The sequence below is a fragment of the Carettochelys insculpta genome, chromosome 23, assembly GCF_033958435.1.
Source record: "Carettochelys insculpta isolate YL-2023 chromosome 23, ASM3395843v1, whole genome shotgun sequence".
Lineage (NCBI taxonomy): Eukaryota > Metazoa > Chordata > Testudines > Carettochelyidae > Carettochelys > Carettochelys insculpta.
In genome coordinates this window covers 8,867,750-8,885,326 of record NC_134159.1, presented here as the reverse complement: position 1 = coordinate 8,885,326, position 17,577 = coordinate 8,867,750, and the positions used below count along the sequence as shown (strand labels likewise).

General features: G+C 48.1%; 1 protein-coding gene across 2 annotated transcripts in view; it reads right to left on the bottom strand.

The window, feature by feature from the left end:
• CLCN6 (chloride voltage-gated channel 6) overlaps positions 1 to 17,577 on the bottom strand; it is a 38,740-nt gene that overhangs the window by 18,578 nt on the left and 2,585 nt on the right. For both annotated transcript variants that reach the window (XM_075018058.1, XM_075018057.1), the window contains exons 3-22: positions 16,952 to 17,017; positions 16,514 to 16,579; positions 15,652 to 15,718; positions 14,835 to 14,941; positions 14,474 to 14,600; positions 13,728 to 13,795; positions 11,672 to 11,730; positions 11,058 to 11,190; positions 9,466 to 9,579; positions 8,967 to 9,133; positions 7,715 to 7,841; positions 7,189 to 7,318; positions 6,691 to 6,844; positions 6,434 to 6,593; positions 6,160 to 6,266; positions 5,127 to 5,313; positions 4,346 to 4,503; positions 3,384 to 3,540; positions 1,954 to 2,061; positions 1,272 to 1,397 (exon numbers count right to left, since the gene is read on the bottom strand). In XM_075018058.1, coding sequence (XP_074874159.1) covers positions 1,272 to 1,397; positions 1,954 to 2,061; positions 3,384 to 3,540; positions 4,346 to 4,503; positions 5,127 to 5,313; positions 6,160 to 6,266; positions 6,434 to 6,593; positions 6,691 to 6,844; positions 7,189 to 7,318; positions 7,715 to 7,841; positions 8,967 to 9,133; positions 9,466 to 9,579; positions 11,058 to 11,190; positions 11,672 to 11,730; positions 13,728 to 13,795; positions 14,474 to 14,600; positions 14,835 to 14,941; positions 15,652 to 15,718; positions 16,514 to 16,579; positions 16,952 to 17,017 — 2,388 coding nt within the window. The remainder of the gene's footprint in view (positions 1 to 1,271; positions 1,398 to 1,953; positions 2,062 to 3,383; positions 3,541 to 4,345; positions 4,504 to 5,126; positions 5,314 to 6,159; positions 6,267 to 6,433; positions 6,594 to 6,690; positions 6,845 to 7,188; positions 7,319 to 7,714; positions 7,842 to 8,966; positions 9,134 to 9,465; positions 9,580 to 11,057; positions 11,191 to 11,671; positions 11,731 to 13,727; positions 13,796 to 14,473; positions 14,601 to 14,834; positions 14,942 to 15,651; positions 15,719 to 16,513; positions 16,580 to 16,951; positions 17,018 to 17,577) is intronic.

The following is a 17,577-nucleotide window of genomic DNA, read 5'->3' as shown; positions in this document are numbered from 1 at the left end:
TCCAGGAAGCCCAGGCAAGCTAGAGGGCTAAGGCTAAAACAAGATTACAGGCTGGATGTTTCCTGGTTTCAGAGAGAAGCCACCACTTCCCTCTCCTTTAGCGCGGCTCTGCCTCACTAGCAGCTGGGTGAGATTTGAACCTTGTGAACATGGTCAGCGGCAGAAATACCAGACGCATTCAGCAGAATGGGAAGGCATGTAAACATCGACGCTAGGATCCCTTCATATACTCTGTAGGGTCAGCAGAAAGACATAACCACGCAAAAGCTTCTTCTTGCAGTGTTTGCTTTGCGCTGGCAGGCTCAGTGGGGTAAACAACAGAAATCCTGACACTCAGAGAAATTCCTGCAGCCTCCTCTTTGCCTACCACACCAGTTATGTCCCTGAAGTACATCTGCGCTACTTCTAGGCATCAGATAAGATGTACAAACTCTGGGACAACTTTGCTTCACATCACATGATAAACTCTTTCAACCAAGCGACCAGTGCAACAGCTCACCCAACACATGAGTTGAGACACTACCCCGACCACATATTCTGCAGTTAAGCCCTGGGTGTGCTTTATGGATTCTATTATCCAGTGGCAGCAAGTGTGAGGGATGCTGACTCTTTACTATGTTTATGGGAAGCTATAGACACCTGCAGGGCAATGTGGGCATTGCAAACGCCACAATAAGATTTGTCTGAAGTCTGGATAATTCAGTTGGTTCTATACTTGACTGTCTCTGTTCTTACAAATAAGTTCCTGCTTGACAGAAGAGTTTGCCCCAGCCATAACCTGGGGAGATTGTTCTCAGGGCTGTGGGCAGCTTTCTGCCTTTGAGAGTTATTCAGCCCTGGGCTACTTAAGAAGCTATCAGAATAGGAGGGTAATTAGTGTCATCTGTGGTGGTTTTTCTGAAGCAGACCCTTGCCTGCTGGGAAATGGGCTAAGAGGCCTGAAAAGGCATCAGACAGCATTACCTTCCAGGCACAGCCAACCAGGGCTGGATCCAGACCCAGCACAAGTGAAGGATTCAATATATTAGCAGCCTTGAATAAAGATTTTCAAGTCAGCCGGTTTTCACTGTCACACCATATAGAGGTGAGAGAGCTCTCCAATCCCTGAAAGTCATATCCCACTCGCTGTCAGAAAAGATTTACTGAACATCAATCTGGGGCTGAAACAGATCAGGGGACATACAACACTCCCCACAAAAAGCGAAATGCCACAACAAGAGGACTTATCTCAAGTCTAGAAAATTCACAACACTGCTGCAAAAAGGACCCACCTCTCCAACTGCATTCACCACTGGTAAGTGCCGCAGCCCCATTGTCCTGAACAGGTTGAAGACTTGCGAGGCATGAGTATTTGGAGAGACCGTGAAGGGAGACGGGTTCATATAAGGGGTGACGTCCTGGGGAGAGTTAAGAAGGAAACACCAGGGTGATTTATACCAGGTACTTTCAGAGTGTACTTCCCTTTACCTGGAAGCAAGGGTCTGATAAGGGCGCTCTTAGTCCTGTAGACTCTATGGGTCTTATGCTCTTTCAGGTAAATGGGCAGAATGTCTTGTTCCAATCCCACAGCAGGAAGTGTTTGAACAGTTGCAGGAGACATGAAGAATGAAATCTAAATTCACTTAAACCAAGAGACAAGTCATGGAGAATAGGGGCTGTTTTCTCACCAACATCCAACTGGTTTCTTAAATTCAGGCAGCTAGGAAATGGGTGAAAGAATCTCAGACTGAGATGTCAGAGGTGCAGGATTTTTCATGTCACCCAGAATGGATTCAATCAATCTGGCCTTGTCATGAAGCAGCAGCATATGGAGATCAGAACTGGGAGTAAGATTTGATACGAAGTGCCTCTGTAACCTCAGGTGGGGAAGAGTTTTTGGAAGATTCCTGAACACATGCACCCAGGAGAAAGGGCACCACCCCACGGCACCAGAGTCCCATCAGCATCTCTTACCACTATCATCCGTGGGTTCAGCAGCGTGAGGTCCAAGTCATGAATATCTGGGTAACGGGGGTAATCTTCAGCCATCTCAGCATATGACAGGCGAGGCTGGCTGGTGCTCTGAGATTCAAAAAAAAGAGGTCTCACTGAAGAGAAGCATCACCCACCCCAAAGGGTATTCCTAAGGTAGCTACATGGCCCAGCCATGCAAGAGCACAGCTGAGATTGGAACTCTCCCCAAACCTCCAGAACCCTCAATGCACTCACAGAATTACCCCATGTCTGGAGAGGGATTCTCTGCAATAGCTCATGACAGACCCGGACACGCGTAAATCAATACAAGGAATCCTGCTTTTGGCAGAGGAAAAGACTGATCTTTCTCTGATCCTTGCAGGGTTTATGTCCATTCCCACCTTTAGAAGGTGGCACCAAGACATATTGCTGGGAGTTGGGCACCAAACAGGCTGGATCATTTTGCCTACATCTAGACTAGCACAAAACTTTGAAATGGCCATGCAAATAGCCATTTTGAAGATTACTAATGAGGCGCTGAAATGCATATTCAGTGCCTCACCAGCATGCTGCTGGCCACGGCTCTTTGAAATTGCCGCTTTTCACTGCTGCATGGCTCGTCCAAACAGGTTCATTTTCGAAAGGACCCTGCCAACTTTGAAATCCCCTTATTCCTATCTGCTGATCAGATGGAAAACTAAAACACACACTTCTCACAACAAAACAAAAAGCAGTCAAGTAGCACTTTAAAGACTAGCAAAATAGTTTATTAGGTGAGCTTTCGTGGGACTCACCTAATAAACTATTTTTCTAGTATTTAAAGTGCTACTTGACTGCTTTTTGTTTCGATAGCGTATAGACTAGCACGGCTTCCTCTGTTACTATTCTCACAACAAATGTAGGCAATTTTGAAGAGCCGAGGCCAGCAGCATGCCAATGAGGCACTGAATATGCATTTCAGCGTCTCATTAGTAATCTTCGAAATGGCTATTTGCATGGCCATTATGAAGGTTTGTGCTAGTGTAGACACAGCCTTTGTGTCCTACATGCCCAGAGATATATCTGTCCAGAAAACCACCAAGAAGCAGAGATATAGGATACAATGACACCATGCTGATGGGTGCACCATAGTTTGTCAGACTCTCCTCTCCTCTTCACTCCTCCCACAAAGAATGTCACCGCTACATACTACACTGTGTATTGTCATAGAGAAGCTGCTATTGTTTGGTACAGGGCCTTTTACTCCCATGCTCGCACTGTTACATAACAGGAGCAACCCTCACTTTGAAACCTTGACAGTTCCGCACTGTAGCGTCTAAGGTGACAAAAGGAGTCTAAAAACACTTCGTGCCAGGCCCAGGGGTGAAATGTTCTCACTTCCTCTCTTCCCTCAAAGAATCTGCATCTGCCCCAGAATCAGCAAGACCCACCGACTGACTCTCGGAGTAACAAACTCCTCGGACGAGCAGGGTAACCAGCTGTGAACGCAAGATCAGGCCGTGGAAGGTCAGAGGTCGGAAGCGCTCCTCCATGGTCCACTCTTCGCTGGGGGACTGGTCTGGGTACAGGTTGGGGTAGGGAGTATATCTGTGATAGATTTCACACCATTTGTTACAATCCGCACTGCTAGGAAGAACTTAAATACAACACAGTCTGGCAGATGGGGAGGGCTTTGTATGTACAGACTGCCTTTCATGTAAGCATTTCAAAATAACACTTCTCACTGAGGAAAACACCTGCCCATTTCTCCTAAAGATCAGGAAACTGAGACAAAGAGGGTTAAGTGACTTGCTCCAACACAGCAACTCAGTGACAGAAGCAAACCAGAAACCCAACCAGGAGCCCCTGTTGTCACCATTAAACCACACACTTGTGAAAATCAGCTGGGGAACTCTGCCCAGTTCCCAGAAGGCTGCCATCCACACTGAAAACAGATCCAAGCAGTAGAACAGTGGCTGCAAGCTCAGCAGCGATGACCCAGGCCAGGTGAGGTACATGAGGGCAAAAACCGTGCTGCCCCAACACCCACGCTGCAGATACAGCTGGCTGGCATGTATCACAAGCACCATGCCCCTTATGAAAGAGGAGCAGGAGTTAGGAGACAGTCAGGTACACCAGGCCCAGCGGGAGGCAGCAGGGATGTCTAGAGGAGTAAAGGAGAGGAGATTGAAGGAAAGCAAAAGAAAGGGAAGAACGGATCATTCTGCTCTGCGGCAGACTTTCCAGAGTGACAGTTCTTGCCTTGGGAAAGTCACTTCATCCCTCTCAGCTGCCCTTCTGTGCATTGGCCCTGCTCTGCCTCAGACTGTGAGGTGCTCAGCTGCTACAGTAACTGGCACTAAATAAGCACCATACATAAATCCCCTCACGTTTACAGCCACCGGGGCCTCACCTCCTCTCCAGCATCTGCTGCAGAAGATCCTCCTTCTCAGGCGGCTCCTCAGTCGTTATGTGCTCATCGCACATGTTGCGGAGCTCACTTGAGGGGTATGATTTCATGGACTGGCTCCGCCTGCGCTGTTCTCCAGCTCTGGTGAGGATGCTGGATTTCTGGGTGGAGCATGAGCAGAACCTTTAACCAAGGCATACAGGTCTCATGCAAAAGAGGGGGTTGAGCATCATATCAAGTGCGGAACATGAAGTGCAAGAATGAGTCCTTTCTGATCTAAACCTCTGAGCTGGTTCAGGTTGCTGGCAAAGGGTTACCCGCAGTGAAGCTCTCCCAAGGGCTGCCTACACTGCATTTGCAGGCATGGCCAGGACTGCAGGATTCACTCTCTAAAAATGACACACACTCGAGATGGAGCAGGCCTGCTGTGCAGCTAAGCAACCTTCTTGCTAACTCAGGAGAGCTCCATCCAGCACACTCGCTAACATTCCTCTCCCTCCCAGTCAACCCTGCCCTGAGCGAATGAGTTTCCACCACTGTCCTTGGGGAGAATTCCTCATGCAGAACGACAGCTCCACCCCATCCCTGCTGCCACACACTTAGATACTGGGAAACTCTTCCTGACAGCAAAACGTGTTCAGCTGTAGGAACAACGCCTGAGACAAGGTGCAGACTGAGGCAAGCATGACTTGGGATGGACAGCCAGCGTGACACAGGAAGCTGCCTCCCTATGTGATCAGAGAAAAGCTGCGCATCCCCAAGGCTCTCAGGACAGCCACCTTACCTTGAATTTAATGTTGTTGCTGATCAACTGGTTCCCCTTCATGAACTCCCACTCGTTTCCCCGGTTCTCCGTCACCACAGGGAAAGCGTGATGGACTGTTGTGCGCAGGATACTGACCAGCGACTGGATGCGGGTGTGGGGATACACGTACGTCAGGTTGGGCTCCATGATATCGCTGGCTCTCAGCCTGACGCAGCAGAGAAATGCAAAGTCACTACACGGCTGCAGGAGGCACCAACGCACTAACTGCCAACACAACTAGCATCACAGAGAACCCTACTGGGCTCATTTCACTTTAGCAATCCCTTCCCAAAAACCCTGCTTGCAGAGCAGCTCTAAGGTTGGCCACTGTTACTCACATCTTACATAGCATCACAGAAGCATGCAATGCATTAGGCAAGATGGCAGACGCCTGTCCCAAAGAGATTACAATCTAGGTTAGACAACGGAACGGTTCCAGCACCACCGCCAGGAAAGGGAAACAAACGCAACGAAGAGACACTTGACATGAAACAGCCGTGTATTAACGCAATACTGTCACCAAGGCCTTCACTGTTGTCTTCTGTTTTAACCCTAGGCTGTGCTGTTCTACAGGAAGCAACACGTCTGAATACATGAGGAAGTACCTGGGATCAGTAATTTTATAGCTGAGTCAGGCAGACCTGCCCTGCTACCTCCCTTCGCTCAAAGAGCAAATAAGTTCTTGGACTGAAAACCATCCACCACCTAATTCATCAACCTCAGTGAGACTATTAGTCCCTTTAAAGATGGGAAAAGGGAGGCTCAGGGAGGTCAGGTGACTTTCCTGGGACAGAGAAAGGGACAGCACTCAGGCGTGCCTTTACTCTGATCACTCCGCTATCCACCTTTCCTCAAGCCCAGCTTTCCCATCCCACTGCTGGCTTTACACAGTCTCAAGCTGCTTCCCCAACAAGTTCCACAGGGAGAGAGAAAGGAATGGCCCATTCACCACCGGGCCAGAGAACCACAATCTGTTCTCCAAAAAAGGTTCACCTAAGAGGAATGTCCTTACTTGTCCATTTCCACCTCTGTCTCCCACTCCAGCAGCGGCACCCCTCTGAGGCTCACGTGAATGTCATAGATGCCCTTGTTAAAGAAGTCTCCTGTCCATTTGGCTACCTGCATAGACAGAAAGCAGATCACCCACTTTCCAAGCTCAGGACTCCTGGTTCTCAAACCTGAGAGGCAGTGGATAGGAGGGATATGCATAGAAGCCTCCCTCAGCCAAGCAGAGGGATGCCAAAGCCTGGCCAGTACCAAGCTAGGGGTGTGGCTATGGTGCTCACCATCAGGGTGATCATTATCGGAAGCCCATACGTGATTTCATTGGTGGATTCAATCAGAATAACAGTGAGGCTAATCGTCATGCGGACTACTCCTCCCAGGAAGGCGGCTGCCCCAATGAGAGCAAAGGTCCCCGAGTAGATGTGGTCCAGCCCGATGTAGCTAGGGAGGAAACACACACATCCCCGGGGTCAGGACTGAGTGACACAAGAGTCTAGCTGGTGTCGGCAGCGTCTGACAGCACACGCACTGAATGCACCTTTTGAGGAGGTTGGCGACCAGGCGTCCGAAGGCAGCCCCGCAAAGCAGCGACGGGACAAAGAGACCGCTAGGCACAGAGCTCCCATACGTCCAGCAGGAGAGTAAGAAATAGAGAAGGAAGAACAGGGAGAGTGTGACTGGGCTGAAAGTACCTGCAACACAAGAAGAGTTATGACCCAGGGGCACAGGCCTCTTGAGTCAAGCTGGGATCTCCCCACATAGAGCACTTTCTTCTCCACCTCAAAGCAGCTCCTTAGTCTCAGAGTCCCAGTGAACACCAGTGAGGATGACAAGACAGAGCGAGGGGGAAATTAGGACAGCACACCCTAAGCCCTGCAGCTGGAGCACTAGCCCAGATTCTCAGCAGGACCTGAAAGCTGCAGGAATCTGAAGATGCTTTTGGCTCTCAGATTGCCATGAAAGCACAGGTAAGACTTAGACTAGACTCTAAAGATGCTGGCAGGGAACCTGAGCATGTCATCTCCTGGATACTCACCATCCTGGTGGAAGAGCTGCAGGATGGCTGACTCTTGGGGATTGAAGAAGAGGGTTGCCATGTCATTGTAAGTTTCATTGGGGCAAAAGAAAGTCTTGATGCTTGAATTCACGTCCTCCGATGAAGAGCCCTAACCAACAGCAATCAGATGTTATGTTAATATAGAACCCGATCACACCACACCGCAAGTGGCCACCAGGACCGGAGTAAACCTGCAAGGGGCACAAGCAACTTTCAGCACTGCCTCTGGGGGAAATCACATCCAGACACGTGACACAGGACTTGAACTGAGGCCAGATACACAATTGCCACCGGCTGGCCCATAGGGTAATATTCTCTCACATCTTCATCTTTTGTCAATGTACGCAGCCGAATCTGCAGGTGATGGAGTCTGTTAGCGCAGCTCTATGCATGGTGTGTAAGGAGCATACGCGAGGGCAGGTGAGGATGCATTATGTGGGCATGCTTTATGCAAGTGTTTCCTGAGGGCGATGGAAACAGTGCCCTTCTTTATGACAAGTGTTACCTGAAGGCTCAGGGTGCTGTTGCCACTATGACTGGTAGAAGACATCGGCCGGCATTCTCCTAGAATCATGGAAGCTACGAACACCACAATGGTGGTTGTTAGACACACGAGCAGGCTCTCCAAGACTCTGCAAGCAGAAAGCAGAAACCATGCAGAGAAAAACCATGCTCAGAATAATGCAGCCCTTGGCTTTTTGTAAAAGGCCCTGCATCCCAATGCTACTCTACAAAAGCTAGGAGTAACCAGCAATCTGGGGCTCCAATAAGCAGTCCGCAGAATCTAAAAATCAGCCTGTCTTGCAGGCTTGTCTAGTGGTCATGCTCATTCCAACCAGCTCTGCTGGCTGAGCAGAGGGATCCACCACCCAGCCAGGGGTAAAGAAGTCAGTGCTAGGTAGGAGGCTCCGCCTCTGAGATGGGATAACAGGCTTTGAAAACTCTTCTCTGGCATGTGACAGTATCTGGACACATTTAATTCTGCACTGAACTTGCACTGACCCTTTCTGCTATTACATCAATCAGAGGCCCACACTAAGATCTGAGATGCTGCTACAGCCTTTCCTCTAATTTTAGCCACTTCTGTTTCTCCACGTGCCCCAAAGTGTAGGGCTCTCTGTCTGTACAGCACATGGTGAGGCTACATCCATAGCAACACCTGACAGACAGGCTTTTCATGGGCTTTTTTGTATCATTCAGTTGTTAGCTAAATGGTGATTTCCAGTAACCAGAGCTTGTATTATGCACTCATTTCCTTCATCAACTGAGTGGACATAGTTTGACTTCAGATAGTCTGATCAAACGAACCTATCAGGTAAAAGGCATTGTCCTCAATCAGTGTTCCTTCCATGACAACTTGGTCTGAAACAAGACCTAGGGAGACCCCCAGCGGTGATGCACAGGCAACACAAGCTGTATTGTTAGTTGGAAGAGATGTCTGGGTCTGTGCACAGCAGCCTCAAAGAATCTCCTTCATACTCATCATAAAAGAATCCCGGCTCCTTTACACTACAAGAAGCATTACAGGGATATAGCTCGATTGCAGCAGCTGAGGAGAGCTTAGCGTTCTCTGTACAGACGCTATAAGGTTTCCCAGGGTTTGTTATTTCACCAAGACTGATTTACATTCTCTCATTTAGTCCCGATTTTTCAGTCCTTTAGCCTCTGTGGCTCTTACTCTTTGAGGGTCTGTGGACACAGACAGCTGGGACGGACAGTCCGCTTACACCAAAGCGGATGGAAAGGAGCGCGGATACCTGACCAGTTTTGGCTTCGGATGTACATTCCGCATGCGGTACTTCGCCAGCCTCTTATTCAGGCAGTTGAAGGTGGCTCCAAGAAGGCCTCCCACGATCCCCATCATAATGAAGAACCCCAAGTCCACAGCTGTCCAGAGGTGGCATTTTTTATCAGAGTTGGAACACTGGTGAGGGAGGACGGGGAGGGAAGAAAGGAGGAGAAATGCAGGAGTGAGAGCAGGAAGCAAGAGAGCAGAGACAGACACACCAAAGCAGCCACTGAATCTCTCAGAGGTGGAAAACATTTAACAGGACTGACAACAGACCAGGATTCATTCCCTCTGTCAACGCAGAGGAGCACTTGTCCCCCTTCAGCAGGGAGCAGCTAGGGAGTTCCAGCTAGTGGCTCTCCTCTCCCCATTGCAGGATTTCAGACGAGTGTCACTTCCTTTCACAACAGCAGCCGGGAGCTATATTGGGGCACGACTGGAAAGGCCATAAAGCAAACACAACACACCTTAAACTCCCCAAAGTTGAGCAACCCAGGTAGCTGGAAAGATCCCCAGCTTCCAAACTGAATCCCGGAGCGGAAGAAGTTCAGCGTAAAGGTAGCAGCCATGGAACAGAAGAGCTGGAGAAGCAGGAAGTCAGAGAGAAAAACACCCAGGTCAATAGTGGGGCCAATCTTACCACACATATCATGTCTGGGGAAGGGAACTTGTAACCTACTAATACTTCCCAAAATTTAACCCGCCCCCTTACTGTGTTCAGAGAGTAAGACCAGAGAAAGATCATTGTGATCATGTGGTCCAGTGGCTCTCAACCAGAGTACGCATAACCCTGGGGGAAATATAGAAGTTCTCCAGGTGGCACATCAACTCATCCAGAGATTTACCTGGTTTTACAGCTAGCAAAATCAGTATGAACTATAATTTTATATGAGGATTTGCTTACACTGCTATATGCTATATACTAAAATGTAAGTACAATATTCCAATTGATTTTATAATTAGATGGTGAATGAGAAAACAAGCTCTCTTCCAGTACGAGTCTACTGTGACATGCATTTTTATGCCTGATCTTGTAAGCAAGATGTTTTTAATTGAGGAGGAACTTAGGGCTATGTGAGACATATCAGACTCCTGAAAGAGGGACAGTCATGTGGTAAAGTTGAAAGCCAATGATCTAATCTGTCCTCTTGCATAACACAGCTCTGCAGAATTTAATTCAGTAAATCCTGTAACCAGCTCTTCATTCTAGTAAGAGGCACTGATCTGCAGTAGCTATAATTGATTACATGGCATTTACACAGCTTGTTGGTGCGTGTAATTTATAAATTGAGGCCTGAATTTGCATTACAATCTTGGGGAAGCTCTGAGATCCTTCAATACACTCTGCAGAGGGAAACCTGCCTCAGCTTTCAAGATGCACAATAAGTTTGGGGTTGCAGGGGCAAGCCAAATCACAGCACCAACCACTGCTATTCTCAGAACAAATCAAATTGCACTAGAAGCCTGCCGACTCCAGCCCAGGGAAGCAATCTGAGTCTGAGAATTTCTCCCACCTGAAGACAAAGGAAAGTCTCTTTCTCACATCACTAAAGGAGACAAGGATCTAATATCTGCCAGCTGCGCTCCCACGGCCTGGAAGTGACATAGGAGCAAAGCCACTTCTCAGTGCTGCCCCAACAATGTGGAACAATTCCGACCCCAAGTGCATTCAGGAGATGCACCACTGATACGCAGCTGTAATTCACAGAATCACACAACTGGAAGGAACCTCAAGAGGTCATCAGGTCCAGTCCGCTGCACTTGTGGTGGGACCAAGCGCCATGCAGACCATCCCTGGCAGGTGTCTGTCTAACCTGCCCTTAGAAGTTTCCAAGTACTGAGATTCCACAACCTAACTAGGCAATATAGCTGAATGCTTAACCACCCTGACAATTAGGAAGCTCTTCTCTGGCATGGACATTGCAAGCAGCCTTATTGTGCCAGGAGAACTCAATGTGCCAGATTCAGGAACTCGGGATTCTTCACAGCCTAACAAGCTGGCTTCCAACTCGAATCCTGTCCCACAGGGAAGGGGGACCTAAAGAGCCCAAGTTCTCACCACTTTCCACGTGAGCCCCTGGTTCCAGAAGGAGGAACCTTCTTCCAAACTGAACAGGGTGCCCCCGATTGGGGCCCCAAAGGCTGCAGCAACCCCCGCAGCAGCCCCTGAAGACACGAAGTCCCTTTTATCCCTAAGCAGAGAGGGAAACAAAGGGTTCATCAAGTCACAATTTCCCTGTGTGTGCACATGCACTAAGGAAAGTGGAATCAAGCCTCGGACTAACTTAGCTGCTTGATGGGATCAGGAAGGAGTCATATTCCTGTAGCCAGCTGTGCCCGGTGGGCAGCGTCATGCAGTTAGCTCCCTGCTGCAAGATTTATAACCCTTCCCTAAAGTACTAAATACTGGCCACAGCCAAAAGTAGGAGATAGGATCAAAGGGAGCAGTGGTCTGTTACACTATGGCTAATCTTGTGTCCCTAGCACCTTTCAGAGGGGGCAGTGCAAGAGGGGACTATGTCAAGACCATATATACACCATGAAGAAATCTCACCTGGATACATAACTATGTACCTTCCCTTCATTGGGCTGACTGACCCCCGCCCCAGACCTGCATTCCCACCCTCACCCATCTTATTCCCCCCACCCCACCCCACCCCGTGGGTACAGTACCTGTCACTTCGGAAGTAGGGAAAGTTAAACTGGATCTTTCTTAAGGAGATACTCTGGAACTGAAAACAGAAGGACAGACTCAAAACACACAAGGATGAACCAAGGAAGCCCCCTCCCTCCCAAAACAGCCCTCTGGGAGCAACCAACACTTGCGAGACACAGAGCTCCTCTGCCCACATACTGTTACTCCAACTAGAAGACATGGCAGAAAGCAGACGAGGAAAACGTACACTCAAACAACAGACTGATTGCTCTACTAGCCGATCCTATTTACAGATCTCAGTGCATGCTAGAGCTGGGAGTTTCGGCCCTGGAAAGTTTCCGCCCAGCACACGCTATCTGGTTCTGCTGACCTCTCCTCTCAGCATGCAAGAGAGAAAGGCCCAATGCTTTCCTCCCTTCCTGAAACTTCTTGGCCTAAACAGGTACTGTATCCAGCTGGGATTAGGGTGAGTTTCCTCTTTGTCCCCCACCATGAACAGAGAGGCTCTCCAGACACTGGAGCATAGGGCCCTGAAGCCAGCACTCACACGCCAGAGGCTGAGCCAGGAGGCTGCAGAAAGCACTCTCATTTGGCAGGTGCTCTGGCACAGGGCAAACAGCTACCCTCTGTGCTGCTTTAGCCTTATTCACACACCTGGGAGGAGCCATCCCCCTGCCATATTTTACAGAAATATGTTTTTGAATATGAAGATGCCTAACTCAAATACGCTTCATGCAAAAATGTGGCATCTAACTCACCACTGGAGAGCTTGTAATCCCCTGAATGGGTATATTCTACTTGTGTGCATGCACGGTTCCAGTATGTGATGTTAAAATCTGATGCATAAACCTGTTTCTATACCTAGATGCGCTAATAAAGATCATTAATAATATTCTAGGAACTTAAGGGTCTGGTACTCATGGGAATGCCCTGTGAATAGTCTTGCCTTTCCTGTAAATCTGGACTATGGTTGGTCCTGCCAAGACACGTGGCCAGGTCACCTAATGCTGGAGCCCATTTTGGATGTAGTACTTTACCACAGGGATGCGAAAGGATTGAAACGGAACACAAAGGATCCCTGCCTTGGGCATAACGTATTTATAGGTAAGAAACTAAACAATGGAGCAGTTGCCAGACACCAGGACATCCCCTGGAAATATGGAAGGCTGAACAAGAGTGACGTATCATGTTCAAGATAGGAAGCTACCAAGCTTGAGAGAAAAGATTAGAACTACTGTTAGGGTAGGAATTTGCAAGTTTCTTTGAATATTAAGCTGACGTGTTGTTGGGGTTTTTTTAGCTTAGTAAAGTAACCTACTTTGATCAACCTTTTATCCCTTGCCACCACTTAAAGCCTATTTTTTATATTTAATAAAATAATTTTCATTTATTATTAAACTCACAGTAAATAACCGTCCAGGTGTGTATGTGTGTGAGGGAGAACAGCTGTGCATCTCTTTCCCAGTACAAAATTTTTATGCAGACGGATTTAACTGGGTTCTGGTCCCACTGGGGCTGTGCAAGTCCCTGTGACAGACATCTCAGGGATGAGCTGCTCTCAGTGTCTGTGACCCCAATTCTGTGCCTTGGCTGCGGGAGACTATAGGTTCTGGCTCACCAAGACTGGGTGGATGGCATGCCCCAGAGGGCAGGTAGGCAGGCTCAGTGGTATAATCAGCTCATTAGACGACAGTCTCAAGGGGATCTCTGTGAATGAATCTGTCACAAGGATCTCATCTTTTTCCCTACTCAGGTCTGCGCTTTCCCGACCCTCTACTAGTGCACCACAGGTGAACGAAGGAGGTGGTTAAGGCACTTGCACAGATTTAAGATGGCCCGAATTTCTGACCTAGAAAATGCACAGTGGAGAGGAAGCAGAACCAGGTCAACCCAGTGACATCATCTGTCGGTCATTACTTTTAGCTTCTAAGAGAACTCATCCAACAGACACTACACTTGATCTTAACCAAGGGGCTGAGAAGGTATAAACTTTAGAGCAACATCCTCACTACCTAACCTATCCCAGACAGAGCCCAAATCACAAAGAGTCTCAAAAGCACTGCTAGAACTAACCTGAGGCAAGCCAGCACCAACAATAGCGCCACTGTGTATCATGGGGCCCTCCTTCCCCACAAAGAGACCTGAAAAAAAGAAGGCATCCTTGTTGCACAAGCCATACACTTGTGGACAAACCCAGCATGCTCAATCCTGCACTGCAGGACTAGAAGAGGGGACCAGCACTTCTTTGCAATGCAGCATAGAAGCCAGTCACCCTGTGCCAATGGAGAACCAGATTTCCAACACTCTGCCCAGCATGAAGGCTGAGTGGAGATGCCCAAGGTAAGATCGCTGCCTGCTCCTCCAGATGTGATCAAAGGGGAAACTCAGGGTGCAGCATGACTCTAGGATGTCAATAGTCCAGGCAGTGAAAGGCAGGCAGGCATGTCCCAATGGCATTCATCTTTGTGCCAACACATGCTTCTGCACGTTGAGTACTTGTTACCAGCCATACACCGGAGGCTTGGCACTTGGAATCGCTAAACACACCCTCAGAAAGGGATGTCATTCTCAGGTGTCTGCACCCTCCCAAGGCACAGTGGGTGAAATGCTTCCTGCTGCATGTTCAGGTAATTCTAGGCAGGGTGTTCTCGGCGCTCCCAGAAAGCATTTACTGAGCAGGGTCTCCGTGCTCCTTGTTGTCATATTTGGCTACAAAGGTGCAGAGCCAATATTCACCAGCTGACCTAGAGATTGTCAGTCAAGCCCTGTTCCTCACTAGCACAACTTAGTCCACGCTGCATCTGCCAGCTTCCTCTTACCTCCTGCCACACAGAAGAGCACTCCCAGAGCTTTGCACACCAGTGTCCGCAGACGGACTATCCCTGGCACCTTCACTCCATTCAGGTAACACTTAATCTCTGGAATTCCAGAGCCAGCTGCTACGGGCTGTGGGGAAAACATGATACCCATCATGGTGTGTCAGCACCTCAGCACACTAATGACCTCCCACCAATGAACTAAGTGAAACACAGTGCTTGAGAGGCTAAATTCATTAGTCTTTGTAAAATGCTCTAAAATCTTGGCTTGAAAGATCCTGCAGGAAGGAACAGATGGCGCACATCACCAGCTTGACATAAGAGATGGAGAGGGGAGGAAAGGACATATCAAACACAGATTCACCTCAATCAGGACAAGAAGGCTGGCAAGGAAGACGAAGGTCAGGTTAAATCCCAGGAGCTCCAGTAGAGACACAGCAAGGCAGCCCTTCTCACTGCACTCCTCCACCGCTGCAGGAAGGGAGTCAAGGCAACAGGAACACACACTTCAGCCAGCCAGCCCCTTCTTAGTCAGGGCCAAGTCTGAATCTCCCATTCCAGCCACCAGCCTTCACAAGGCAGGCTCCCATCCCAACCTCCTTGGCCAAGTTGGACTAAACCTAAGGTGTCCAAACCACAAGCGAGCAGGAGTATCTGAAAGGCTAATGAGGCTCTTTAACGGATCATTTTCTCAGGGGTGGCATCCCACTCCTTGAGTACCACACCCAGCAACTGCAAAGCAGTCTTGACTTCCATCTGCCTTGCAAAAACCTCATAAATTCCCCTTCCATGTGCTCTCCAATTAGTCAATTCACAGGGCACAGCCACGGAGAAGGACAATAAGAAATGCAGATCCTCTTCTAGAGTCCAGTCCTTGGTCTTAATGTTTCAAAGCCCAGATCCTGGTTAACGGAGTTTTGCTAATAACTTCAGTGATAGGAAGACTGGGGCAGAGAGCACCCATTACACAGGATACCAAGCTACTCATGCTCTGTCACCTGACCCAGCGAGACTTTCCCAGCTACTGAAGCAGAATGCAGTAGGAAGTTTATTGATTAATAAACCCCTCTGCCCAGGCAAGTTCCTACAGTTGAACCAATCCTTTCAAGATAAGGCCACAGTTTCAAAGGAAAAGAGGGCCCTTGGGTCCAACAATAAGCCAGACACCACATGAAGGATACAGGTTTGTACCACGTGGAATTTGAGTTGGGTAAAGAGTCGCACAAAGAAATCCACAAACAGACCCACCTGTAAAAGGGAGAGAAGAGCAGAAACATGGCATTAGAGACTAAATATTTGCAAGTGCCAACAGATTACCCCACTGGGACAGCAGCAGTCTGACTGAACACTGGTAATAAAGGACTTATGCATCACAGATGACGTTCAGAGTGCTAAATCCCATGAATGGGGAAGGAGGGTCAAGGCAAAGTAATTCCGTATGTTCAGACTTGCTCTCTGCCAGATTCTTCTTAAAAGCAACAACCTCCTTCTTATAGCCAAGATGAGGCAACGATCTCTCCTTAACTGCCCGAGTTAACTCATAAGAGCTGGGAAGGAGATACTCCATGTAAGCATATCGGCAGTAGGGGAAAGCTGCCATTTGTCTCACAGGAGAAGATCTGTCAACGGAGTTCAGATCTTGACAATCTATATTAAACCTGAGGCATCCACAGATCTTCCCCATCTTCCAAGACACAGCAGGAGATCCAAATACACACACAGTGAAGCTAGCCTGCAATATGTCTGAAGATATGATTGTATTCCAACTTCATAGTGTATTTTATCATTCCATTAAGAGGTTTCTTAAGGGAGGATTCACTGCAATCAGATTATTAGCATTTGGGAATCTGCAAGGTAAACCCTGTAAGAAAAACACACTAAGAGGGCTTTCAGGGGAAAAATCTGGCCTTCAGAAAGAACATAATTCAAATGCATTCTCTTGTGATGCTCAGAAAGGCCCAGCAACAGTGACAGACAAAGTGCTCTCCTGATGTGTCATTGGTTCCAATAATTTCCCTGCTTACTACTCAACAATATCCTTACCAGTCCAGTGCAGACTCCAATGGCAAAAACCATCACCCACTTCACCGCTTCATACTTCCGGCCTTTCTGTTTAGGGCAAAGAAATATAGGCAAGTGAAAGATCACACAAATGGGAACCAGAAAAATGTGATCTCACAGTCACCAGCTGGAGAGAGAAAACAGTGGGCACAGACTATTATCCTGAGGGGTGTTAGAGGACTCTGGGGAGGGAATTTGAATTATATCATGTTAGGCCTGAGGCTCAGGATAGGCACTGAGTGCTGTGGGAAAGCCATAGCTTCTTCTGCCCTATTAAGAGGAAAAAAATGAGCAGAGCACATGGGCAAATAATACTTCTCCCATCTGAACAGGGTCACCTAAATCTGACTGCAGTGGAGGATACGGCTGTGTATTTGGCTCTCTTAAACCAACAAAATGCAAGAGCAAATAGGATCCTACCTTGTTGTCCATGCTTTCCAGTACTTCCAAGTAGGGGTCATTGATACATCGGTCATAATCCAAGCTCTGGCAAAGAACACCACATGGTTAATGAAGACACACAATTTAAACTGACCATGCTGAGTTAGAACTATGAAGTTCACAGCTGGGGATGGAGAAGCATTTTATGGGTCCCAGCAATAGCTCAGGCCCCATATGTAAGTTTGACAGATGCCCCTAAGAGCAGAAGCATTTGGAAGTCATTTCAATGAAAAGAGAGGTTTTGAGAGATTAAAACATTACAGCTGCAGGGCTAGAAACCCAGATCCTACAGCATTATTAGCAGCTGTGAACCAAGAAGGGACACAGAACAATTGAGTTTATTGCCCAAACTGTGCAAAATACAAAACTAAAGAAGCAAGTGTAGGAGATGCAAAGCAATTGAAATTTTTAATCCGAATGTAATCTAAAGTAGTTGTAACACATGCGTTTAAACAGGGTTTTTAGCTTGATAAGAGTGCCAGTTCCACAGTGAAGTGGACTCCATTGATATGGCCTAACCCTTCTCCTAAAAGTTATGCATTGCTTGAAGAGTTCTACAGGGCTCATCCTCACCCCAACTCCTCAGCTCCCCAGAAATATGAACT